Below are 27,296 nucleotides of genomic sequence, written 5' to 3' on the forward strand. Positions count from 1 at the left end.
TGAATAAATAAATAACTTTCTTGTAAATGACCTGCATTTGCGTTGCAACTGGGCCATCTGACTACCTCCAGTAAGCAGGGCGGAGGAAGCGTCCGGCCCAAAGGAAGCAGAGACTGAGGTGGACAAAGTGGGGGCTCAAATTGACAAACCACTCCCCCTTGAGCCACTGTCACCTTTATGAAAAATGACCTTGATTCAGACTCTGTCTCTTACAATGATTTTGTATTAGAAATAAAATACGCCACTCAAAAATTCTTGACTGTGGTCGACAGGCGGGGTTTATTTGTTAGAAGGTAAGTCACTGATCTGGGGACGACGACTGAACAAAGTGATGGTACCCTGATGCTTCTTAAAAACATCACGCATCACCAAGGAGACCAGAGGTACAGTAAGTCAAGGGAGGAGATGGACAAAAATATTAATATGGAATCATCCCGAGCTCAAAAAACATTTATAATAAGAACAGGAAACTCAATCAAAGAGAAATTTCTGCTGGTCTTACATTTCTACTACTTAATGACTTTCATAGCACTTTTAGTTGTCCTCTTCTTCTCCCACAGTTTCTTAACATGACACTGTATTTGTAATTGGCCTAAAAGCATTTTGCCATTATTAATGATCCACTAAGGAGTTAAGTTGAGGTGAACTGGTGCAGGTTGTGTGACTGTACAGTCTCGAGCAACTCATGGACAACACGGTCCAACAACACGGTGTTGGTGGTTCAGAGACGATTACACTGAGCATATTAGTCACGTAGCTGCTGTACAACACTCCTCAGTTTATTTAAGTGAGGTCATGATGCAACACATGTATCCTTCACAGTTAAAAGTAGAGGAACGAGCCGCCCATCCTCTTATCATCCCTACCTGGATGTGTGTTCTGTATGACACATTCCACTGTGTGTTCTTTCGCAGAACTACAAATGATCGGTGATAGGGTTTAGCGTAGGGTGATGACAGAAAGAGGGCACCACATTTGGTGAAAGTGGGGTGTGTGTTGCAGGGCAGCTGGGGGCATGAGGAATGGGACTGGGGAGGGGGGTGGAGTATGGGGAACAGGGGAAAGAGGATGGGGGGGGGAAGCAGCCTTGGTTTCCTGTTCCCCAAATTCCCAGCTCCTGTCTGCAGAGCAGGTACACAAAGCCTCCCTTGAAAGTTTTTGGAGACGGGCGGCGGGATGAAACGCAGCCACTGATGGTTAACAGATCTGTCCCCCTGGACTCCCTCTCCCTTCCTTACACCCTCCCACTCCGTAAACCAGCACTACCAGTTTGTTTACTCTCCTCCGAACCTTTTTAGCATTTTCTGGCCAGGTCCGTTGGTCTTGGCGCGGCTCCATGCTGCTGATTGCTATATTCCCAGACCAGAAATGTCACTTACCACTTTCCTCTCCTTCATCCGCCAGTAAAACCCTTTGTAATCCCCAAGAACAGCAGAGTCACCCAGGATATAGAATATTTTATCCTGTCCCCAGTGACCCCCCCCCCCATCCCTTCTGTGTCCCCGGCCCAGCTAGAGGCAGAGCAAACCTTTTTCAGCCAATTGGAACAGAACATTAACATTCCTACTAAACCAGTCAAGACAACCTAAGCCAGACTGGAGAGGGCTGTACAGGAGAAAAATATGGTGTAATACAGTGATGGTTTGTCTTGGTAGGAAAAAGTGTGCTTCCTCGTTTTTGTGCTTTTCAAAGCTGAGACAAAAAGATAAATACCTTTTACGATTCCTTTCAAGATATTGATCTAAGTTTAGAAACAAGTCAACTCATTTCTTGTGAAATGAATACTTACATTTTGAAGCGGTTCTGCCAGAGTCTCAGCTGAAATCTGCGGAGAAGGCTAATGATTAGGGTGATGGCAAGGAGGCCCTCCAACTAGTGGAGATATGCAAAATGCTGGTCAGCTGGTTGAGCCAGGAGACAAAAACTCTGGTGTTCTTTGTAAAAAACAAACAAACAAACAAAACAAAAAAATAGGTACTGAGATGTTAGATGTTTAGAGGAGGAGTCCTGTTGTTGGATAGTTGACTAAAGTTGGAGTGGTCACACCAACAAGCTGTCCATTTAAAACACTAATGATTCATTGAAATCAGTGTGAGAAGGTTTTATGTAGAAAATGTTTTGGGTTTTTATTGGCTGCTCAGACCGGTGGTCCCCTGAGCCCGCAGTCCTTCAAATTTTAGATGCGTCTCTGCTGCAGTACACCTGATTCAAATGATTGAATTACCTCCTCAGCATGTCATCAATGGTTGTAGAGGCCTCTTGATTAAGTCAAGAGTGTGTCAGAGTTGGAGAACACTGTTTCAGATCATCCCATCTAAAATAGGGAGACGTACTATGGAAACAAATGTATTTTGGTCATTTGAAGAAAGGAGGACTTTTGATGGTGAATTTTGTTTGATGAGCTAAAAACATTGAAGTGTGTGTGAAAAACAAAATTCATAGCTAGATGAAAAAATTCTGGAGTACGCAACCACACAATGTGTTAGCTGAAGTAGAAGATAATGGCATTTACGTAGGTCGGGGAAAAAATATGTCTCTTTGGACCTGTACTTGGACATATTCAGAGGAAACGAATTCAATTTCCTTTTCATGATAATAAACAGCAGCAGCCGTTCCAAGCCTTTCAAGGAAATACACGTAACTCAAAACACAGCAAGTTCACCTTAGGACTAGAGCTAGTGTTTCTTTTCTATTTAAACCAAAAATACGGACAATATTCCTGCTTATCTATGTTAAGCGAAAACAAACTGAGCTGGAACACGTGTGCATTAGTGACAGTTCGTTAAAACGGCTCCTTTAAATGCCGGTTTGAAGGCGGTGGGGGGCAGGGGGCCTGCCTAAGGGGCGGCGCTCCAATTAACAGCAGAGAGGGGACAATGTTACAAAGACACTCACACATGCTCACACACTCAACGGAGGGAGGTCCGAGGAGACTGCAATTATAAACCCTCAGGGACCTCGTAGCTCACAGCTCATGAGTTAGCCGGAGAAGTCATGAACGAGGACACCGACATACACACACACACACACACACACACATTCTCACTGTAGTGGGGTGGCCTCGGCTCTCCTTATAAATCTTTGCCACTCACCTTTAGACGGACCGGTGCGGTGGGCCCTGTAAATAGCAGGGTGTGTGTGTGTGTGTGTGTGTGTGTGTGTGTTTGACCGCAGATGCAGGTGGAGCCGCGGTGCGGTTGGGTAGACGGCAAGCGCCGGTTCAACTCTGGGCTGAGCGTTGCCACTCAATCTCGTAACAACCCAAACACTGCAGCCTCACAGCGGTTGTGCACTGTGGGGAGAGGTTACATAAAAGTGTTGCTGAGTTTGTTCAGCCAATTAGTTTTTGAGTCCAGACAGAGATGTACCTTCTTCTGTATAAGGAATGCTTTGTAGGAGCATTTGGAGGGGGAATTTTAATTTCCAAAAAAATACACGAAGGTGGGGGGGGGGAACTTGGTAGGCATCGACATAAAGGCCGACATCTCCAGGGTTTTCATAAACGAGGACAAGCTGGACAAAGGGACTTTATTCGTCTACAATATGGACGTTGTTCATATTGTGAGATCGATCCTTTATTTGAATCACAAATAAAACTGATTTTACCGATCCAGATCATAAAATTACAAAGCCTTTGTTAGACAATGTTTCATCCCTTCTCATAATTCAAGTGTTGACACTCTATGGTCACACACTTTAATGCAAATAGTTTTAAGTTTATGTAAATAGACCAGGGGAAGTATAGCGCCCAGCTTTGGGAGTAGTGGGACTTAATTACAATTCTTAAAAAGAGTTAATCGAGTTTACCGCAGAGTTTGGGATCGATTCATCACAATTAAATCTTTTCCTTACACTTTTAAGAGTGTGACATGGTTTTAACCCACTTGAATTTGTCACCTGTAAATAAGATGCAGTGTTACCAATTGAATAAGTATTTCTGTATCCATGAGAAATGTATTCTCTGAAGAAAATACAGCTGTTCTGTGAAGGCGCCAATAGTTTTTTTTATTTTCTTTTTTAGAGAGCTGGTTTAGTGAACCAGCAGCGTGATTAAAACCAAGGAACGCACAAGAAACAAGACCAGTGCTATAAATTGGTCGAAAGAGAGTAAGTGGTTAGTTTTTTTTCTCCCTCTTTCTGGCAAATGTGATGTTTTTTATTTTTTTTATTTGGCATTGTGTGATATCACTAATGTCGTGTTATAGAATTTTAGTGGTTAAAAAAATGTACAATGACATAGTTCTCATCTTGTTGATCCCTGCATGTGTACGGCAGCCAAACCTTAAAGACCCCTACGTGGCTCAACCCGGCTCTCCGGCTCTATTAACCCCCAAAGACCACAACGGTGTTGACCCCATCAAACCCTCTGCCAAAATACATTAATAGCATTTGACAATCCTAACTCATTTGGGAATGCCCAGTCTGCATTGGACAGGCGTAGCTGTGGACACAGGCCCACTTTGGAGCTGGCACTCCTGGCTGAGATCCCTGGCATCCGCGGCTTCCTTATGACCAGCTGTCCCTGCCCTGCTCCGTCGTTCAAATCCCAGGAACTGAGAAATAAACAGACGGTAAACAAAGGGTCTAGTTTAGCACCGCCGACTGCGACAGCATGACAACAGGTTTGCTACCGTCACCGCCTGCCACGGCTGGGATCTGGTCAACAGGAGCAAAAGACTTTTCTTTTGTCACAGCAGTCAGTAACATTGGCTTTTTTTTTTTTCTCACCAGGCTTCAAGGCAAGCAAGATGAGTCAAAAACAAGAATAAAAAAAGGGATTGTGAAGCCCCGCAGCTTGAGCTTTGCAGGTTGAGCAGATACTTCTGAGGACGGTCTTTTTTTGTTTGTTTGTTTTTGTCTAATTCTTCCTTTTTGATTCCCGCTTTTTGCCTATTGTCTGAATCTGTGGACAGCTGCGCTCTGCAGATGCAAATTCCCTCAACTTGAGACACATTAGCCACCAAAAGAACACAACCCTATTAATAGGCTTCCCGCTCGTAAAAGAGATGTGGCTCATGTGCATGTGGATCAGGTTTTTTGGGGGCGACTTTGATACGTGTGTAACACGATACCAGTTCAATTGCGATGCATCGTCAGAGGGGCCCCTTCTATGGAAATCTGCATGAAATCACTGTCTGGGCAAGGTCGTAAATCACCGATGGCAATGTTTGTTATTGCAGTACAGTTTTATGGAGGGTGGGCACTTTGGTGGGACGTCACGGAGAGGAATGACCAAATCAAGACTTAAGAGGGAAGAGGTACTTTATTTTATTTTATTTTATTTTATTTTATTTATCCTGTAAATGTAGATGCGCAGGAGAAACCACCAATAACGAGCATAAAAGTCAACCGTCCAGTGGCCGCAAATATTAAATCGACGACGATAAATCTCAGCAAAAATCAAAGCTACGACAGAGAAATTGAGAGTAAGGTAAAAGAGACGAGTTGAGCAGAAAGAATCTGGCTCCCCTCTGTTCTGCTAAAACAGCCAGAGCGGCTGGCTGGCTGGCTGGCTGGCGTGCATCGACACCCACTCTTTTCAAAGAAATGTCTGGTCTGGTCCTGTCTGGCTATTTCTCCCAGATCTCCGAGCATCAGGAAAACTTATCAGAGGGAGAAAGACATTTAGTCTGCGACAGAGCAGTGCTTCCCTCCAAGAAGGAAAGCGAGCCAGGATCTCAGACACTTTCACCTGTTCGGAATTTGGGAAAAGCGCCTTTAAGAATCGTCGTGATGCGGACTTCCGGTGAGAGGACCCAGAGTTCGCTCGGCCCAGTCTTGCGAGATGTCCGTCGCTCCTCGTTCACATGTTGACACAACTGCTCTGGATATTAAAACAGTTTGCGCGGCTGTAATAAAATTCCACGCATTCTTAATTATTCGTAGTGGTTCAGGAGGCCGGAGGTACGAAGCACAAGTCTTGCATGTCAAGACTTGTGTTACATACTGAACCCTTTAAGCAATGACCACCTCATTAAAACCTACCTCGCATGCATATGCATTTTTTTCTTGCCTGGGTTTTAATATATTAGGGATATTAGGCAGAGTATTTCCTAGCTTCTTATAGGCATTATGAAAAATACAGTTAGCAGATGTGGGACTTTAATAAAATTGCTGTATTGATGTATTTTGAATAGTCGATGCATATTTGAGCATATGGTAAGTGCGCTCAAACAACAGACGTTCTAATTCAGATTTCCTGAAGTGTTCAAAGGTGCAGAAGAAGTGAGGAGAAAACCCTTTTCATTAAAATGAAGACAAAAAAGGCACCCAATTCCTGGTGCAATTGTTTGTTCATGAGAGTAAGCTGCTCTAATTGCTCTAATAATTTTCTAGAGCAGCTTTTTTTGTCTTTTAATTGTGCCCAATTACCTTGATAACTTCATTACTTATTTTTCTTATTTTGGTGTTTCATTTTTGATGTTTCACAAAGTTAGCAAATGTTTGTCCTAAAAATATTTGATCATATATTCGAGCGTAAATTTGAATGGCCCAATAACGACAACAAAAAAGTACAGAAAAAAGGAAAAAAACATTTATTGTGAATAATTTTTTTCTAAAACTGTTAAAAATCTGTCAGAAACCCATAAGCATTTTTTTACAATAAAAACAGAACAGGTGTTGAATACTTATTATGAGTAATAATCATTTTAGAAGGTGGTGAAGGTTTGCTGAGGTGATACGTAAACATTAGCTTATTCTATTTTGATTTGACTTGTTGATGATCTGGATAAATAAAATGTTTTAACGGTGGTTCCGATTAGTTGTGTGGACGACACTTCGTTGATTGCATGATTTATAAATTAAGCACTATTAAAAGCCGATATTATTGGCCTTATTTGCTACAGTAGCAGGATCCATTGCGCTCAGGTTTGTCACACGAAGCAGCCAGTGAAGACTCAGCTGAACATGTCCTAAAAATAAGGGGAATCTAGATTGACTTGCTATTTGGTCCACATCCAGGTTTGAGTGCAGACTTTATAAATCGATGGTGTATGGGATGATTGCTTGCTGCTAAGTATTACTGGATTAAGTTGTGGGCCCTCAGATTTAGTCTGACGTCCAGAAAGATATCGGTGAAGCTTTTTAATCTTGTAACCACATTAAGTCACATTTGAGAAATGGGAGAAAAAAACACCCCCCCACCACATATTTTAGCACATGCTAAAAATACGCTTTTGCATACCAAAGAAATCAGACGACATGCAACAGCTCACAAATCAGTTTTATTAATTTAAACACAATCAAATAATAATGTCAAAAACATCTGTACACATATTTTTGCAGACACAACAATCTTTTGCGTTTTCACAATGAGGCCCATGAAGTGTAAATTATTTCCAGTTTGCATTTATGATTGCAACATAATAAAAAAAAAAGCGTGCTGTATGAATCTATAAAACATTTTCTTTATTTACCTACCTTTACCTTGATCTAGCAGCAGTATGTGAGTGTGTGTGCGTGTGTGTGTGGAGGTTGTTTCGACACAAAGGGGGGCTCTGTTCGAGCGGAGAGGGATCCGAAGTTAAATGCGAAGGCCAAGAGTGAACATGTGCAAAGGAGGGAAAAATTAGAAACGCAACAAGTCGGTTTCTATTTAAGAAATTCACAGTTGATAGCACATGTCCTGTAAGTTCCCCAATCCCTTAAAGTTAGTGGCTTTTCTTTCACGGTTAAGTATGATTACCCCGTCGAAGTCAACGTTGAAATAAAAACACTACATCATACAAAATTACGCTCACTGTACAAGAGTTCTTATAGTGCTTGTATAAAAGATAATAAAACCTATTCAAGCTTGCTTCTTTAAATAACAGATTTATCCGAAATGCGGTTAAAATGCCCCGCAGGAGGCAGGAAACTGCCTTTTGCTGCAATTCTTTAAACCTTCACCAGAGTTAATTTTGTCTTTTTTTTTTTTTTTTTTAATATGTTGAGATCAGGGTTGCAAGCTGGTGAAATGCCATGAGGACACAAGTGGAGAGCTACCTCTCTGAGTGACTAAAATAAACCCCTTTTCCCCTTCAAATATGGAACATATAGTAGAGGAGACAAGGATGAGACACGACTCAGAATCAACAGAAAGCTCCTTGACACTTTGATGTCAACGATTTTGGTCTTGACGAACAGTTGATCACACGATCCCAATATCTACACCGTTTTAACAAAAATTCAACTTGAACACGTCCAACACTTTCAGGTGTCGTCCACAAGCTTTGTGGGCAATTTAATTCCTTTTATAGTTTTACTTCAATTAAAAAGCAAAGCCACCTTTCAAGAGCATGTACCTAAATGATTATAGGAAGGAATAGTCCAGTGATTACAAACTTACACACAGGAAAAAAAAAAAAAAGGATTTCCTCTGTACACGATTGTCTTAGCGTTGTAAATAAGTTTTTTGTTAATTTTCTTAAATTATTAGAAAACCCCCTTTTATTTTCTTGTTTTTTTTTTAATTCTTCCATAAGTGTCTTCCTCTCACCGTTTCTTTGTAAAAGGCACAAGTCTTATTGAGGTACCTTCTCAGTGGCGCAGGGGGCCACTTGCAAAGTCTGTTCATAAATAAGAAGCACAGGACTCCCACGCTGAGGCTGGACAGAAATCGCCTCGAGTCTGTCCGTCTGTCCGCTTTACAGAGAGAGGAGACGTGAAAGGTGGCGAATCGAAAGGAAAACTGGTAAAGAGCAAAGTACGTGGAGAAAACGGCGGAAAGCTTGGCCGGCAGCTGAAGCTGAGTTCTGCAGTGCGGAAGGCGAGGCCATCAGTAGCTCTGCTCTCCTCTAAGGTGTGAAACCTGACGGAGCCCCGGCACAAACGGGAAGGTGTGTAGGGGCCGTAAAACACTTTGGCAGCTTCAGAGAGCAGCCGATTCACAGTAACCAGGGCGAGCAGCTGCTGCGCCATAAATTCACCTCTCTCTCCCGTTCTTTGTGTCGCAGAGAAGAGAAATGAAAAGTTTCAGGGTTAAGACAATGTGTGACTTTATGTCAGCACATTAACCGCGTGCTTCTTCTTCTTTTTTCCCCCCGCTCTCCTCCTCTCCTCTTCTTTTCTTTTTCATTCATTGTAGCGAAAGGCAGACGGGCAACCGGGCAGCACACGAGGAAGAGCTGGGGTTTGTGTGTGAGAGGGTATTGGTGGGGGCGCTTTTCCTATTTTCTGAGCTCTGGAAGCCACGGCAAAGCAAAGGATAGGGGCTAGAGGGCAAAGGTGAAAGGTCGCTCGATGTCCTGATGTGCAGAGAGGGGTTTACTGTGGTGTTGGTGTAGTGCTACAAGTACTCCAGGTCGAGAGCATGGTGGAGGGCCATGAGGTCCGAATGACTGGAGATCCTCCAGAAGGGCATGTTGTGCTGTGAGACAAACAGAAGCATCGTGTCAGGACTTCATCGAAACATTCTGTCATGATGCACGTCTCACTATTGAAGAGAAAATCAACAGCTATTAGCACTGAAGAGCTATGGAAGATGTTTAATATTAGACATAAATGTCCAGAAAACAACGCTTTGAAAAGCTGGGATTGAGACACACAGTATAGCCTTTGAGTTTTTTTTTTTTTTTTTTTTTTTTTTAACATTTTGTCACATTACAAGAACAACATTTAGATGTGATTTATTGAGATTGTATGTGGTTGACTGACAAAGTAGTGCATAGTTGTGAAGGAACATCTATAGACAGACATTTTTGCTTTATCATCACAAAGACTCAGATTGGATAGAGGGGGACGGTGAACATAGTGTCTGATATGTTGCACTTCGAGGAGTGATCTGAATTTTTTTTTTTTTTTTGCACGGCATGATGCTGCCACCACCATGCATGGTGTTTCTGGTACGATATGCAGTGTTAGTTTCCTAACATGGATGGTAGCTACCTTCAACAGGACTTCCTCTTGCCACTCTTTTTGTCAAAACCAGGTACGGGGAGTGTGTGAGTAATGATTGTTGTATCAACAGAATCCGACTCCAGAAATGTGAATCTTTGCACCTCCCTCGGTGTTCTTGGTTACTTCTTTAAATGTTAAGTTTGGAGTTGTGTTACGCTCCTTCCACTTTAAGATGGCGGACTGAACGGTGCCTTATGAGATATTACACTTGAGATTTTTTTTATTTGTAAAACTTTTTTGAAAATGTCCTTTCCCTGTTGTCCCAAATTAAGCACCTTAAAAGGCGAAGCTGTAACATGACAAAACATAAAAAAACTTCCAGGGGTGTGAATACTTTTGCAAACAATGAGCAACACTGGTGTATAATTATAAACCATGAAAATATTTATTGTAGATTTCATGTTTTTTTTTATTTAAGGCTGTCCATTAAATAAACGAGGACCATATTGTCAACTTCCCAGAACAACAGTTGTAACTCTAAAGACACATCATACCTCAAAATTACTTTTCTCTGCAGCATCAGTGAATTGTTTTATAGCCCCGATCTAAGCCAGCAGCTTTTTTTTTCAGGCATAACAGAAGTGAGCTCCCCATGGTGTCTTTTCACCGAGCTTCCTGCTTGCCGGTGTGTTTTTAGGACAGTGCAAATGAGCTGTTGTTCCCGAGCAAAGTACGGAGGAGAAACCCGAGTCGCAGCGAATGAAAGGAGCTTGTCAGGTAGAGTCCTCAGCTCTTCAGTGTGTGGAGCCCATTACCCTCCCCTTATCAAAGGTATGGCCTCTCCCAGGCGTATGTTCCGCTTAGGAGAGCCTGCACTGACCCTTAAAAAGCTCTTTGCTTTTTGTTTTGTAAATTGTCTTTGCTTTTAAGTTTAAAAGCTGGAGATGTTATCTCAGCCTTTTCTCCCAGGCGATGGTAATAACCGAAGACAGAATTGTTTCGGGGATTTTTTTTTCTTTTTTCTTTTGTTTAAAAGGTGAAGGAATGAGGACTTTGAGACTTTTGCTTTTGTAGTTCCACGTGGTGTCACGTCTGATATGCGCCTCCTGACGGGTGAAATTGTCGTGTTATTCCACGTCCTCTCTGATGTTGACACAGAAACCTTTTACTTCGCGGCGTCTCACGGGACTCGCACCACTCATATGGGAAAAATAACACCTTATCCTTCCATCAATGTCACACTCCAACAACTCAAGACTGAGCAAAAATATTTGCATCTATTCAACAATCGTCCCTCAAGATTGGATTCCCAGAGTGTGTTCGCTTTTCATAATATAGAGCTATTGCTTTACACTTTAACTCACAGCAAAAAAGTTGTTTGCTCTCCTCTAATCACTGTCCATCTGCCCCCGTGCTTCTGCTTAGGGTTTCCTGACAAACAGGTGAAGGGACAAGGAGCTGGAGACGCTTCAAAGAAAATGTGAGTCTTCGGCCTGACAAAGAGCTCCATGGTAACTGTCAGGAAGACACGCTTCAAAGCCGCTAATAAATTTCATAATGAATACGTTTGCAGCAAACGGCCTTTTGATTTGCATCTAAAACTTGACAGAAATGCTGAATACACAACAGAAGAAGCAGAAGCCAGCTGGCAACATTTTAAAAACGGCAAGTCGGACTCGTCTGAAGAAAGAAAGAAAGAAAGGGGGGGAAAAAAGTAGTTTCCCCGAACGGATTTGAGCCCAATCCATCTCGTGCTAACAGGCCTGTCATTGCAGTAAATATTCTAATTTCATCAACAATGATTTAAGTCTTCTTTATGTGCGCTCTATTTACGATGCGCCTTCAACATGCCTGAAAGGGCTTGTCTAGCGTTACACATGCAGCTTTCACACTGCTCCAAGCAGCGAGCAGGAATATATAATTATGCCATCTCCCTCCTCCCCGGCTCTGCAAACCTGAGATGGAGGAGGAAGAGCGCTGATTACAGCCTACCAACTTTCCTTCTTGTACTTGGACGCCTAATAAGAGGATAAACGGATGAGATTGTGAGGGAGAACTGGAGTGCTAATTACTTTCTTTGGAGTGGCATGGCAGGTATGTTTTGTGTGTTCTCTGAGTGCCTATAACAAGCTTCTGGCACTATGGAATGGAAAGTTGAAGGAATAAGCCGTTTTGTGCCTCTCACCTTTTTTGAGCCTTGCTCTTCTTCCACCCCGTCTCCGATAACAATGTAAACAACTTTCCTCCCGAATCTTTGAATTACTCTCTCAAAGCAGCTTTCCTTCCCTGCGAAGAAAGTCAGGATGTTAGTGGAGCGTTTCATGGATGCAAGCAGAAACACACTCCCGCAACGGCCACCGAGTCCCCAGGTTGATTCAAAGGCACGGTGTGACAAGAGCCTCTTTAAAAACGCCACACACTCACAAAACAAGGAAGAGTGTAAACATTGAGCTCAGGAAATAGATGTGATAAGATCACCCCTAAAATAGCCTTAAAAGCATCAAGGTCTCCTCATTTTTACTAGAATTTGGGACAAATGATTAAACCACTCTTGAGTTTGGTGAGTTAATAAAGACTTTCTATGTTGGAGACTTTAAGTGTTTTATGTTGTTTTTATCCTTATTGTTTATTTCCCAGTTATCCCTTTTTAGAGCACTACATTCTAGTTAGTAATAATTATTTTATTAAATATATTTGAATTTTGTTTTCTGGTTGATTGATATTTGCTAGATGTTTTTCCCCCTTTTTTTGAACCTTAGTAAAACACTTTTTGTTACATCTGAAACATGAATAAAATTTGATTGATTGATAAATTGATGCTATTCATTCCTTTCCAACTTCAGTATGAAAATAGTCTTAACATAAATGTGATGGGTGGCGCTCAACCCATGACAGCCTGTTTTTTTTCTCACGCAGAAAAAAAACAAACAAACACAGCTTAGTTTTTCCCTTCTTGTGAGCAAAATGTGTAACACCCTGCAAATCTGCTCCAATATTCCATAAAAAGGCTATTTTACCTCCTTTGCGTGGTTGGTACACAATGTACCAACTATGAGTCAATTAATTCCCTCCAGGGGTGTCATAGCTGGTTTGCCAACCAATGGTGTAAAGTAATTTGCTAGATTCTGCATATTTTCTACTGTAAGGAAATGTGTTTATATGACTCAATTAAAAGTTTAATTATTTTTGTTTTAATCTGGGGTCAAATGCTGAACCAAATGGTGATTAAAACCATAAGGTTTTTAAATTATAATTTCATTCTAATTATATGTAAGTTGTCAGCGTCTTGATGATCATTTAGCTCTACAGTTTATGAAAATATTACCTACAACAAGAAAAAAAAAACTATTTACACGTGTACATAAGTACATGAGAGTACAGTAGTTTGTTGGTGCGTTCAAAATGGAAAGGACAAATTTAAACTGTACACCTAAAATCAGGATAAGAATTTGCAAATGCGTGAATTGATCCATAGACATTGGAAAACCTCCCAAGAGGGGAGCTTGATGATTATTTTTGTATTCGAAACAGTGAAAAGGGGCGAAAGTGGAAGGAAAATTGGAGGAATAAGAGGAGGAGGAGGAGCAGGAGAGGGGCTTCTGTTTCTCTAGAATGACATAAACGCGCAGAAGTGGTTTCATATGCAGAGGCGAGGAGCAGAGGCCCAGCACAGGTCCTGCTCCAAGAAAATAATCCCAGGTTGATTAGGACTATTCCCTCACGGAAGAACATCAACCCTCTCCGGTGACAAAAATCCACGCCTTCCACCCCATCTCCCCCCAGCCCCCCAGCCGGAGTCCTGTCACCGAGCATCTCTTGGCTGCTTACACTCGCAATGCTAAAACAATAAGCACGTCCCAAAGCAAAAGGCTCAAAAATAATGAAGCGGATATAGGAAAGCATAGTTTACCTATTTTTGTTGCGCTATATATATTCTCTATGGGGAAGACGACTCCCAGGCCGTAGAGCAAGACCTTCGCCAGGGCCGGGATGAGCTGCGTGGTGGTCACAAGAATATTCACACAGTTTGACCTGAGGAGGAGAGTAAAGTGGTGACATCATTTTAAATCACTTTGAGAGAGGAGAAAAGAAAACACAATGTGCTGCATAAAAGACAAAGCAATGTATCAAGTCCCCAAAACATGTCTTACATTGAAGGATTGGCTCGTATTTCAGCTCAGATCTTTTAGCACACTTATTTGTCAAAATTAGAATAGGCAGGCTGTCCAAAAAAAAAAAAAAAAGATCCACAGCAGTGTTTCTTCTTTTTCTTTCTTTCTTTCTTTTTTTTTTTTTTAATCGCCTCGGACACACTTGGCTTATTTACACCACATACAGGCTTATAGATGTGCGGTGTGGATCTGGGTACTATTTTGCTCTCTGGAGTCCTACCTTGAGTGGATTAATGTTAGTGCTTTTAGTGCCAGTGTTAACCAGGAGTCCGTCAAGGCTTCAATTTCTGCTCGCAATTGCAACCAGGCTTCCCTTTTGGCAGGGCCCAGCAGACCTGAAACGCAGGGTAACAATGTTTGGGTTGGACCAGCCATCTGAATACCACTGAAATTTTCAAAATTTGACTCCCCCCTACCCCCCACCAAACACACGTAGGCACTCGCATAAACAGCCACACAAAGAGGGAACACAAGCACCCGCACGCGTATGTGCAGACTCATTTTTGCCCAGCAGAACTGTGCATGCAGCACTGCTTGTTGGGGATTACCTCCGACGTTATTTTTGTAGGTGGTGTAGATTTCTTTTACTCGTCTGTAGCGGAAGGCCAGTTTTCTCATCCAGTCCACGCCTCCCCGAACGCCTGTGGCCAGACACAGGTTGGCACTCGTAGCTGCTGCGTGGAAACCATCAGCGCTGAAGTTATACGTACTAAAATAAAAACCAAGATGAGACGCGTTAGCTCTAGCTACTCCACTGTTTTTGACAAATCATCAGATATTATGAACCTTAGATCCTGGCCGTTATCATCCGAAGACACATCATCAATATGTACCTGGTCACATTCCTGAAACACACAAAGCATTCATCTTAGATTATGAGACTATCAAGACATTTTTTATTTATTTTTTATTTTTTTATCGGAAACAGTTTTGTTTTCTTGTGAAAATACTTGATAGAGATTTTATTTTTTTTAATCTGGAAAGTGTGCTTTGGCTTTATAAGTCTTTCCTTAAGCTAAAAAAGCTTTATACTTTTTCAAACCACTCTTTGCATTTCCTTGCTGAATCCTCAAAGTGGCCCCAATCAAATATCAAGTGTCACACTCTTCCTTTTTTAACTGATTGGCTGGTACTGAGGTCACTGGGTGCACCTTAACTCTTGATCGCCAGCGGTTTACATAAGCCACACTTTAATATGGCTTCCCCAAAGAGATGTGGCAGGAGGTTTTTTTATTTATTTATTTATTTTTTTATGTCTGCTCAGTAGAAATATGCTTGAGTGGAAAACAGGAAAAGTTTTCTGGCAATGTTAAGAACTTGTGAAACATACCTGAGCAGAAAGTAGCTTCAGAGTACTCGCAATGTGTTTAAGTAGAGGGAGAGAGATGCTAGCGATGGTAGTTAAGCTAGCAGCTGTTAGAAATCAAGACAGGCACTTTCTAGCATTTTTTTAAACGACTCATATCGCACTGCAATTTCTGCATGTGCAGTTTCTTGCCAACTTGTACTTATACCAGATACTTAAGGTAACTTTCTAAAATTTTGAACTCAAGGTATTAAATATAAAGTAACATATAATTCAAATATATAAAATTATGAATTTAAAACTTTTAATGATTACTGGCCTCTATAGTTTAATAATAGAAATAAACTGAACTGCAATGTTAAGTACAGGAGAATGAAATGCTTTGTTAATAGCTACAAATACTGATATCATTAATTAAACTTCAAATAAAAAAAATAATAAAATAAAAAGAGACTTCAGAAAAGTTGTTCTGCCTTCAGTATGTCAATGCTGGTGCATATACAAATAACCTGTAACAATATGCAAAGAACAATATGTAAATTTTGTTGAGAAAATCTATGGTATGCATTTTTAATTCCTTTCAAAATTAGATCGGCATCATTGTGAAAGAAGTAATTCTTCGAGGGAGGTTTAAAAACAAATAACTTTCATATGAACTTCTGTTATAAACCGCAGATAAACACAAAGATTTATATACAAAACGTTTTAAAAGAAGATTCATAGTTAATCTGGTTTAGGGGTTTTTGGGGTATAAAACTTAACACTAATCGACTGGCTGAATGTGTACTCTGTGCATTTTCTAAAGACTTGCACGCTGGAGTTCTCCTTTGCGGTTGCCTGGCTCGTCTTGGAAAGGTAGAGGGATCCTACAGCTCTGCGCTGATTCCACCGTTACACAGTAACACAATCCAGACTTTCTGGTAAATGTAACCTACTAGAAAAATTGAACCTGATGCTAACCGCCAATGAAATTATGACCTCTGATTGCTGCTGCGCCACACACCAACACTGCCCCGGGGCTAGTGAGCCAGCCAGCCGGCCGGCCAGCAGAGCAGCACAGGATGCAGCAGGCAGAAGAAAAAACCTATTAGTTTTCCATTTATATGAGTGCTTTAGTGCCTATTCCCTACTTTCACTCTCTCAATACCATCATCATGTTTGAAATGCGAAGTTATCCTGCCTTGAAATTCAGTTCAACACACTGCATGTGTTGCAGAAGTAATGCAAGATAGCTGAACTATTTATTCTTACTAAATATTAATAAAAAAAAACAAACCCTCATGTTAATAGAGAAGGAGGTTGAGCAATGTGTTTGTGAAGGATGGAAATTTGTGAAATATTATGTTTTAAATTTGTTTCTGGCAGCTGGCAAATGTTGTATTGACAGAAAGAGTACTAGATATTACAACGATGCAGTTTATTTTCCAATTTATCTAAAAATCTGCAGCCTTTTGAAAGGTAAAGTAACTGCCAAACATGTCAGTTTCACCTGTTTAACATTATGTGAGAAATAATAATTTCTCATGGAAGTTGATACTTGAGCAAAAGAATGTCCCTGGTTTAAAGTATGAAAAATCCATTTAAATTTTTTGAGCTTTTTAATTAAGTTTCATCCGGTTGTTAAGACACCCAAACACAAAAAGGACTTCCTTGTTTTAGGTCAGTCTAAGCGAGGCCAAATGCTGACGTTATTGCATTCCTCTCTAATGCTCGAGCAGGGTAAGGGTAAGGGCTTTGGACCGTAAACCTTTTTTATTTTACTGGTTCCCCTCTGAACAAATTTTTCATCTCCCTGGATTTGTGGAGAGAGGGAGGGAATAGCGACGTGAGGAGAAACTCAAACCAGCTGTTCTTTAACAGAATTAAAATCTTGACCCCCAACCCCAGCTCTAATGCAGCCATTCTCTCGCCAAGTCTCTCCCAGCAAGCCCTAAGATCCAAAGAGGAAAAGACTTTGACCCCGTGACCCCTAGCCCCTCCTCTCGGGGGCTCCAGCACCCCGATAAGGGGGGGGGAGGGAGGAGCAAGGGTAGAGAGGAGGAAACGGAGGAGCGCAATGGGTAAAATGCTAGGAGTCCGTGGTGACCTCACATGGAGCCAGCACACAGCTCCGCGTTCCAGAAGATGGACTGCCAACTAACACTGGCGGGGGCTCATTGCTCTGTTGTTCTAACATGTTTCCACTCGCTTGCAGATTAATAGTTGAAGAAAGCTGTGGTCGGTCCCATCTCGAGCATCTTGAGCAAACGCTAACCTTGATGTTGTTGTGCGCAATTCCTCGATTGTGAAGGCAAACCAGTTTGTTTAGAAAAAGAAAAACAACTCGTTGAGTTAAGCCCCCAGTAGAGAATGCCTCGACATACTCCCCGCCCCCCAAGCCCCCATTGTGGTGCAAGCGACTGGAATGCTTCTATTATCAAGTAATTACCTGCTGATGAATCAGACACAATCTTCCAACAATCAGCTCCCACCACGTCTTTCACTGCGTTGGTACAGAGCCATTCACTTCCACTCATTTGGCACTGGATCCAAAATTACACGCTGTCTCCTTGTGCCCTGTTGACAATAGCTGCCCATGTTTGTTCTCTCCATGTAATTTGTTTCTTTCAGAGTGTGACAGCCAGCATGGATCAAAACAGATATTTGAGAACAATGTTTTTCTGTGTGTTAATTATAGACCCATTTAAGTTCCTACAGCCAAAAGAATCCCAAACACATACATATGGCTCAGTAATTAGGCCAAACACAGCCGCCATAACTGCAGCCTGATTATGAATGACTTTTTATGGACTCAAAGCTAATAAACACAGCAAACCTCAACAAATGTAAAGCATTTAAGACTCAAAAAGGCCAAGAAAAATATAATAGCCTGAACCTACAACTTGAGTGTCTCCTTTCCCCTACTACATTGTTTTTGTATGTTTATAGTATCTTAACTATGAAACAATGCCCGATTAAATGATGGACAGGGTTTTGGGACCTCCAACAAAGAATTTTGTCTGTTTGTGTGCACATGGGGAAAAAAATGGGGGGAAACTTGCTGGAAGAATGAGCAAGACTCCAGGAATTACTATTCCCAGCTGGTGCTGGTATAAACCTCTGCACCGGCTCCCTGTGCGGACTGGAAAAGCTAATAGAGGAGGTGGCTGCGGGGAATGTTGTACAGTAACCCTTACACGTACTCATTAGGAGCCACTTCTGACGCCCTCGTAAACACCACAGAGCCATGAATGGTGCTGTAAGAAGCGGATGCAATTGAAAGAAATACTGCTGGGTGGTGAATTTTACTGTTCAGACTATCATTTGGAATTTGACAAATTAGCACCTGGTAGAGAACCTGCAGGTATAATTAATGTTGTAAATTGTAGAGAGAACAAAGTCAGAGTTCCTTTTGTAGCAAGGTGTCCGATGCAGATAAAGTTATTGGAAGAAATGCACAGGTGAGAATTTTGTGGTCAGTTTCCATTCAGGTTTTATAAAGCTTTGTTCAACACTGATAATGATTTTTAACCTTTTCTCATTTCTCATCAGCAACATAAGAGGACTTGCGGACCATAGGGCAAACCCACATTCTTCTGACTCGTTTCTATTATCATCATACAATGTCCCCAAAGCTTCTATGAACTCCAGTATTTAAATTATCAAATTAAGGCCAACTAGCAGGATGTTCACACAGCAGGAAAATGCAACCCAAATCCATTTCTTTAGGGGTAGGGATCCATATCTGACTTTCTCACTGTAGACCCAATTCCGATCTTTTCACCCAAAAAGAACATAGGATTTGTGCCACTTTCATATGTTGGTACTAAACAGGAGACATATCTGGTAGTTTTCAAGGCGTCTCAGATTTTAAGTCACTGACGTGAGACATGCATCACAATTCTGCATGTTAAATCCGTATTTAAACAATTTAAATGATGAAAATTATGAAATTATGAAAAGTCTGTGTCAGAGACGCACATCACATCCCATGGTGCACCATTCCTGGTTATGACTACTCATCCAAACAGACTTCTCTACAGAAATTGCAGTGCATGCTCCACAAAAAAGCCCATCACTGTTGTTTCTTTTTATCAGCTTCCTTCATCAAGCTCTTGTGACAATACTGTCAACTCTTCAAAATCAACTCACTGACAATAGGATCCGTTATTTCTTCCATAAACAGTGGGCTGCTTTGTGACGTCTGTGTTCTTCTGCGGATGCGAGACGCTTTGGAGTCGTAAACTGTTCACAGAGAAGGCTGATTGTGGTCACATTATGTAATATATCTGACCGCGCGCAAAAAAAAAAAGCTTAATTTACACTACAAACATCTTACCAGTACTGTACCCAGGCAGCCCTTTAAGATTGCAATATTGCAGTGATTTTGTAGCAATAATAATATATATTCCCTGGAATAAAAGAGCGCTTCTTAACAATTAGATTTCAAAAAGGCTTACAAACATTTCAAAATAGAGCAGCTTTTTTTTTTCTTTTTTTTTTTTCCAAAATTTTAAATCTCGCTCTGGTTGCCTGAATTAACCAAGTGTGTGTCCTCTGACTTCAGTATACTCTCACTTATACTGAAAATAGATAGCAGAGAATGTTCCTCTCTCAGTAACAGCATACACACCAAAAAATGTTGACAGTACTTATGCTTATGTACATTATGTGTGATCAAAATATATTTTTATATAATAGTGGCACATTAGGGGGCAATCTTTTTCAATTTCTTAGAACGTTTTGAGCATTGCTCTTCTATTGAATTCCCTTTTATGCTCCTCACCAAGCTCTACAATTATCACTAACTAACGCCAGATGTTCTTACTGTACCAAAGAGTGAAGACCCTCTAACAGAAGCCATTGCTACTGGTCTATCCAAACACTGAGCAGCTTTGTTCATTACATAAGCAACATTATTTTCTTTTATCTATGTTCATTTGACTTTCAAGCAGCTCAAGAAATAAAAAAAAGCCAAAAAGCGAAAAAAAAAAAAAAAAATCCCACAAGAACTCAGGATGTTCACTGTCTTCCTTTTTCTATCTCTGTCTTTCCACTGGAGTGCTGAAAGCCTTTCACTGAGGAGGAGGCTATCAGAGCCCTCTTTGTTCTCTCAGCATCTGTCATTAAGCAATCAGCAATGACGGCCAGAGTCTTCCTGTAGCTCTCGGAAGAGCTCAGAGTGGTGACTGGAACAGTCATAGGCACGGAGAAGAAAGACAGGGCAACTCCGCCAAAATACATACAAGGAAGGGCATGTTCATTTTCTTTCAGAGTTGTTTTAACTTCTTGAAGGCGTAGTTCACTCACTGACTTACAATGGCGTCAGCTTTTTAGAAATAGCGCCCTCTCTTCCTCTGTTTTCTCTATCAGGTGAGCTGCAGCTTCGTCAGGGTTGGGGTGGGGAGCAGCAGCCGTCCTGGCAAAAGGCATTGTGACCCTACAGGCTAATGCCATGTGAACATGGCTCATCAATTGTTCGCAGGTTCTCAATACCGCCACTCTACTGGCAAGAGGCTGTCATCCCGCCCCCCACTCCCGCCTCTCCTGCCCCTTGTCTATGACCCCCAGCAACTTCCTTGTCCGTTCCCACCACAGGGACCCCTGTCCAGAGGTGGGTGGAGGAGGGTTGTGATTATCTGGGGGTCAAACACAGGATGTGGGTAACAAAGGGAGAGTTCTTCAAACCCTCTTCATTCCAATCCACAATCTTTGCTTGAACAGTCACGGAATTCAAACAGCAGTGCCAAACAAAGCACAGGTACAGAGACGTCTATGCTGGTTTTACATGAGGGGGAAGAGAAATCCCACAGCTGGGCATGAGGATACAGGGAGGAAAACTGTATTTGAACAAAGTGGGTCTTTGAAGCCCTGTTTCTGAGAAGTTGGGAAAAGAACAGTACCCCACGCCTCACAGGTAGGCAGTAAATTAGTTACATCTGATAGATGAGCTGCTGCTCATTATTTCCTAATTTTGGCATTTTACATCCAAACCACACCTCAAGGCAAGCAACGCTAAGTGCTATATCAAATCTCAGTCACATCAGCATTTTCTCCTCACAACAGTGGAACTGTTTTTTTTCCCCCTGCCAAGTAGAGCAAATCTGTGAAAGTTAATGCTCATTTTTCCCATCAAACCCATGTTGAACAGGTGCTCTGTCTCCTGTTTTTTGATATTAAAATATAATTTGTCATCAGACAGTAATGCAGTATTTTCCACACACCCTCAGCACTGATTGGCGTGTGGCTGCGAATCGGTGCTACAGAGTGGATGTGAAGTGGAGCGCCGCAGTGTGATGAGTGACAGGGTGGCTTTAAAACCTCCACCTTCTGTCTGTAGTCTTTCCAGAACACATCAGGGGTGCAACCTTGAGACTTGACGGAGGAGTATGACAGAATTCCTGCATCAGTGGCCAGGCAAATACTCAAATGAGTGTTTGGAGTATATCTGAAAGCACATAGCTCCTTGCAAAGATGTTTGTAACCCTTCAGCCTCTTCACATCTCGTCAAATCACAACCAATATTCGGAGAAAGACCAACACAAAGAACTGCTTGATTGTAAAGTGAACGAAATAGGAGACTGTTATTTTAATGTTTTTTTTTTTTCTTTTTTGCTAGTAAAAAAATTGGAAAAGCTTGTCTTCCAGTGTTTTTGGATTCAGAGCAACACTGGAAGACAAACAGGAGTTCCAGACTCCTATCTGGTGCAAATCTTAATGATTTAAAAAAGGTATTGGTCTTCATTTTAAAATAAAAATAAATAAGGCTGTGCCGTTTTAAGAGCTTATTGGTAGCTAATCAGTAGAGCAACTTATTATCCAAATTCAAAGAAAAGCATCAGGTTCCACCTTAGGAGGAAAGAAAATCACAGAAAAATAAACCATATGGGAGAACATAATTAAAGCTACCACTCTTATGGCATGGCAAGCACAGGATCTGACTCTTGGCAGTGGGATGTTAAACTAACAGAACGGCTCCAACCTAAGAGGCTCAGGAGGACCATTTCAGCCACGAGGCAAAGGTAACCGTGCATTTCACTGCATCCCTCATTAACAGTCAGCCTCTGGGTGAGAGTGACAGAGGAGGTTTCAGCCCTGCAAATGCGGACTGGGAGCTATAAATGGGAGTCAGCATACAGTGTTACAGGACTGCTACACAGATATGTGTGTGTTTGTGTGGGTGGGTTCACTAGCGTGTGTAAAGTAAGTATATGTCAGCATGTGTGACTTTGCAGCACCACATGTTTTCAGGGCATGTGCTGCAAGTGTTGCACATAGAACATTTTATTTAAAATGTTCCCACCTTTAAAGACCTCTTACCCTCTCCCTCTCTCTCTGAGTGTTTTGCCCCCATGCCCTTTTTTTTTCCAGACAGGGAGGGTTGTTTTCTCGGCAGCCCTCGTACCCCACTGAGAGGGGATCACAGGGGGCTCGGTAAGCCAGAACGAGGCCCCCGGTTCCCACATACTGTTCGGCACTGGAGAGCTGGCTGCTGCAACACACCTATAGTAAACCCTCCACCCTCCAATGACCTGAGCAATGGCAGAGCTGTCAGTCTTCCCAGCAAACTCAACCTCAGTGGGCTTCATTATAAACATCACTTCAGACCATCAGTTAACTCCAACGTGTCAGATTTTCCAGTTTAGGTGATTTTAATAGATTTCACAATGTGGACAATAAATCCTCTTAAGAATCCCCTCAAATAAATCAGTTACATGTACATAGAGGCAATTACAGTGTTGTGCAAAAGTATTCATGCTGCTTTTGTCCCAATTTGTTCACATAACTGTAGCTGTCAGTGAATCCCGGACCTTTGGTAATTATTTAAAGCCATTTCTGATATGTTTGGGCTTGGTCTTCATGATGCTTTTCTTTTTTGTGTCTGAGGCCTCCAGAAAGTGTACTTATAGTGGAATTAAACTATATGAAGGTGGACTCTATTTTCTATTCAGGTGATTTCTGAGGGTGACTATATTTTATTTAGTGGCATTAGAGTAAATGGGATTGAATTCATATTAACGTCACACTTTTGAGGTTTTCATAAAAACAAACAAAAAAAATGTAAAACCAAGAATAATTTTCCCTCCACTTCAAAGTCATATGGTACGATCTGTTGTTCTGTCACATAACATGATAAAATCTGGGGTTGTAACATGACAGAATAAAACAAGATAAAGTAGAGCAAATACTTTTATAAGACACTGTAATTACAGTATTCATATTAATTTAGCATTATTATGATTTTGTAAAAAATATATAATTTGTCAAAGCAATTTGCTTTGCTCATCTATGATGCAAACCTTGATATTGTAAAAATAATACAGAGGGAATCACATCAATGAGGATCATATTGCCTTCAATTACTTTTCTCATTGCTTCACTGAGAGCATTTCTGATGGTAAAAAGCCCCCCTCCAAAACAATTGTGCTGATCATATAATACCTTTAAAGGGCTGAGCGGTAAACGGTTTGTGCCAGAGAATCAATAAGAGATATGCAGGGGAATGTGCAGAATTTTTAGGAGTCTTTTGGTGAAGCTGTGGTATTTCTAAGAGTCACCTTAATAAAAAAATAAAAAAATAGCAAGCTAAAAAAAAGTGTGCCGATCCAGAAAAAGTCTGAAGAAAATAGAGGGAGAGAGAAAGAGAGACATAAAGGTGAAACTGATCCCTGTTGACCCCTTCGGCATGCCCTCTTTCTTTTTATGACTTTCCCCCGAATCATCACTCACCAGCTCTATCAACACGGGCTGGCCTCCACTCACACATCCACACTTGAACACACGTAGAACATTAGCTAATATTGTGCCTTTGTGGTCTCTGCAGACTGGGAACGTTTTTATGCTTTAAGGTAACGGTTTAAAAAAAAAAAAGTCTCCAGGAAAATTTAAAGCTATAATTTATCTTTAAAAAATATTGCAAAATTCAAACTGTGTGCAAAATTTAAGAACCTTATCTGATGTCTTTGTGCAAAGGCTGGCAGTGTTAAAACTTGGATGCACCATTCAAACACTATTTGGCCACTAACTTTGCACCTGTGTTCCTGCACAGCCTCTGGGGTCTCCCTTTATGGCTTAGACTAAATTAGATGGACCAAATGCATTTCTGCACATGCTTAAATACATAACTGCTGCTGGCTGCAGTATTTATAGTGGGACTCTATTTAGCTCTGTTTGAGATGGTGGACTGTAAATCAGGAGAGAGGAAACACAACTGGTAAGGCATTGCTGAGAACTAGTAATTAACACTCAGATAGGCTGGGCTCAGTTTAGGAGAGAGGATGAATATGCCTTTGAGAGAATGTCACCCCGTCTCTGGCGTGATTATTAATGACAATCAGTGCAGCGTCTGTAGAGTTTGGTCATCCTGGAACGCGTTCCTTGAACTGACCACAGCGTTTTCAGTCATCACAGTTTAAAGTGGAAAAAACGCTGAATCTTTAAAGTGTCAAAACAAAATCTAACAGTTTTGTTCCTGAGAAAGAGCAGAAGAAATACACATGCGGGGTTTTCAAATAATTTTTAAGTAGTCTGAGCTGCCAATTCATCTATGAGCACATGAAAAGAAATCAAAACACGGGACAGATGTTGAGCAAAACCACATTTAAGAGTTGAGCAAAACCACATTTAAGAGTTGTCACAAACTGCCTTTCTTTTTTTTTTTCTTTCAAATGATTGGGGCACATCTATTAAATAAAGTGCAGCTAGATGGATTCTACACAGCCAGAGCATAAGGAAATATTTAACCAGCCAATTGGAGCCAATTAACTTTGATCACAATGACTGCATTTGGAATCTCAGTCACTTGTCCGTCTAAGGGAGTTTGCACATATTTTCCCGTCTCTTGACTCTATGTTTGAGGAGTTTTCTTTTTATTATTGCTGGACATGCTTCGTGTAGCAAAGCCGAACACGGTGGTAAGCAATGAAACTTGGCAAACTGGCTACAGATCTCTTCGCACTTCATTATCAAGAAAAACATTTACTCCTTTTTGACGTGAGAAGAAAGCAGGATTCTCAGGAAAAGAGGGGAGTCATTGTGATAAGACGGAAGAAATTTGGATAAAATTAAGATGATTGTAAAGTAACAAAAGCAGAATCAATTACTGCTAAATTATGTATGCAAAATGATAATGGACAGGTGCAGGGACAAAGTTCAGGTAAAATGTGTATCCACATTTCAACAAATGCACATTTCTATTAACGAAATTTCAGATATCCAACACAGAAAATTACAGGGCCTTGCAAAATAATTCACTGCATTTTTTTTTTTTTACTTTTTACATTTCATCAACTTAAAACTACACACTTTATTGTATTTTTCTGGGATTTTATGTGTCAAACAAACATAAAATTACAATTCATTATGAGAGAATAGGACTCAATACATGGTTTTGAAAAGAGGTGCACTGATAAACCGACTAGCCGATAAATATGCCCTAATTTTCGTACTTTTGGGAGATCGGTGATGGGCCAATAGTTACATTTGAATCGATTCTTATCCAACAATCTCATCTACCTCGACAGAGATCTAAAAATCAACTACTGTCCTCTTTTGCTCTGCGGTAAGAGTGGTTTGACTGACAGACCCACCCACCAGGTTATGACTCCCTATTTGCAGTAAACAATAGTGACTCCACTGTTACCAACTCAACAACTTTCTTGCTATATTGAGCAGCATTTCAGACAAAAAAATCAATATCAACCAAAATCGTAATCAACAGGCGCACCTTTAGTTTTCAAAAGTTTTAACTAATGAAAATCTTATAAGTATGCTTCGCTTATAGTAAGTGCAACTGCACTCTACTACAGCATGCAGCAGGTTTTCTTGCAGTGTATCTCTTCCTATCAACTCTGACTAGCTTCACTGTCCCTACTGAAAATAAGCATCACCACAGGATGATACTGATACCATAATGTGTTTAAGGAGTTGTGCTGTGTTAGCGGACTACCACGTAGCATTTTGCATGTAGTCCAAACTGTTTAATAGTATTCTTTTCTGACCAGAGCACCTTCTTGCTGTTTCATATTTTCCTCTATATGGTTTGTGGGAAACTGCAAAATGTTCTTCTTCTATAACTTTTTCTCAACACAGGCTCTCTTCTTGATACTCTTGACACTTTATTAATGCCTGATTTGAATAGTGCATCACTAATAGTTATCCTGTACACATATTGTCACATCTGAGCTTTGAATTTCTGCAGCTCTTGCAGAGTTACCTTCTTCAGATTGCTCTCCTTGCCCAGATTGTCAGTTTACATGGATAGTCACATCTTGGAAGGTTTGCGGTTTTGTATTTTTAAAGATTAGGATATTGTTTCATAACCTAAATCATCTTTACACTTTTCCACAACTGCCCCTGACCTTTCTGCTGTGTTCTTTGGTCTTCATGATGCCTATTAAAAGATTTGAAAACCATGAATCAATTTCTCCCAACACAATTGCACACTACTTTGTTTTGGTCTATCATATGAAATTCAATTGAAATACCTAGACGTTTGGAAATACAAAGTGAAAAAGTTCAAGATACCTTCGTATCATGACTCATGCATTGATTTTCCCCCAGGGGAAGACCTTACACAACATGAATCAGTGAGGCAAAGACTCCTGAGAGGGATGATGGTAGGGGATTGTGTGCCGTGATGGTGGAGTTTGTGGAGTGGGAGGCCAGCGACACCAAGCACACAGCGTGACACACCGGCAGACAGGAGAGCAACAGAAACACTAGAGCCTGACAAATTGCACTGGCGGCCATTAGAGTGGGAATGAGCTGGAGGTGGGGGCAGGGCTGGTGACCCAGAAGACTGACAGCACATGTGAAATTCACGGTATCCCTTAGGGACTGAGGTTATACTTCACTGCAACGGGGGATAACTGAGAGAAAAGCTCTATGTAATACTGCAGTTGTTGCTTCCATTACTACAACTGGACTTATTCAGCTTCCATTCAAATATGTTTATGCCTCTTACAGCCAGTAAAATCAACTCACTGTAAATGGAAGAGATTTGTACATAATCAAACAGG

The 27,296-nt window shown here is 41.1% G+C and overlaps 1 protein-coding gene across 20 annotated transcripts in view; it reads right to left on the bottom strand.

The window, feature by feature from the left end:
* Positions 1 to 7,207: 7,207 nt before the first annotated feature.
* The window catches only part of eya1 (EYA transcriptional coactivator and phosphatase 1), a 68,337-nt gene continuing 48,248 nt past the window's right edge, over positions 7,208 to 27,296 (bottom strand). For all 20 annotated transcript variants that reach the window (XM_016672707.1, XM_016672716.1, XM_016672715.1 and 17 more), the window contains 6 exons: positions 14,778 to 14,836; positions 14,540 to 14,700; positions 14,212 to 14,326; positions 13,730 to 13,851; positions 12,005 to 12,105; positions 7,208 to 9,349 (listed from right to left, as the gene is read on the bottom strand). In XM_016672707.1, coding sequence (XP_016528193.1) covers positions 9,269 to 9,349; positions 12,005 to 12,105; positions 13,730 to 13,851; positions 14,212 to 14,326; positions 14,540 to 14,700; positions 14,778 to 14,836 — 639 coding nt within the window. In that variant the 3' untranslated portion in view covers positions 7,208 to 9,268. The remainder of the gene's footprint in view (positions 9,350 to 12,004; positions 12,106 to 13,729; positions 13,852 to 14,211; positions 14,327 to 14,539; positions 14,701 to 14,777; positions 14,837 to 27,296) is intronic.

This window comes from Poecilia formosa, unplaced genomic scaffold (genome assembly GCF_000485575.1).
Source record: "Poecilia formosa unplaced genomic scaffold, Poecilia_formosa-5.1.2 Scaffold64, whole genome shotgun sequence".
Lineage (NCBI taxonomy): Eukaryota > Metazoa > Chordata > Actinopteri > Cyprinodontiformes > Poeciliidae > Poecilia > Poecilia formosa.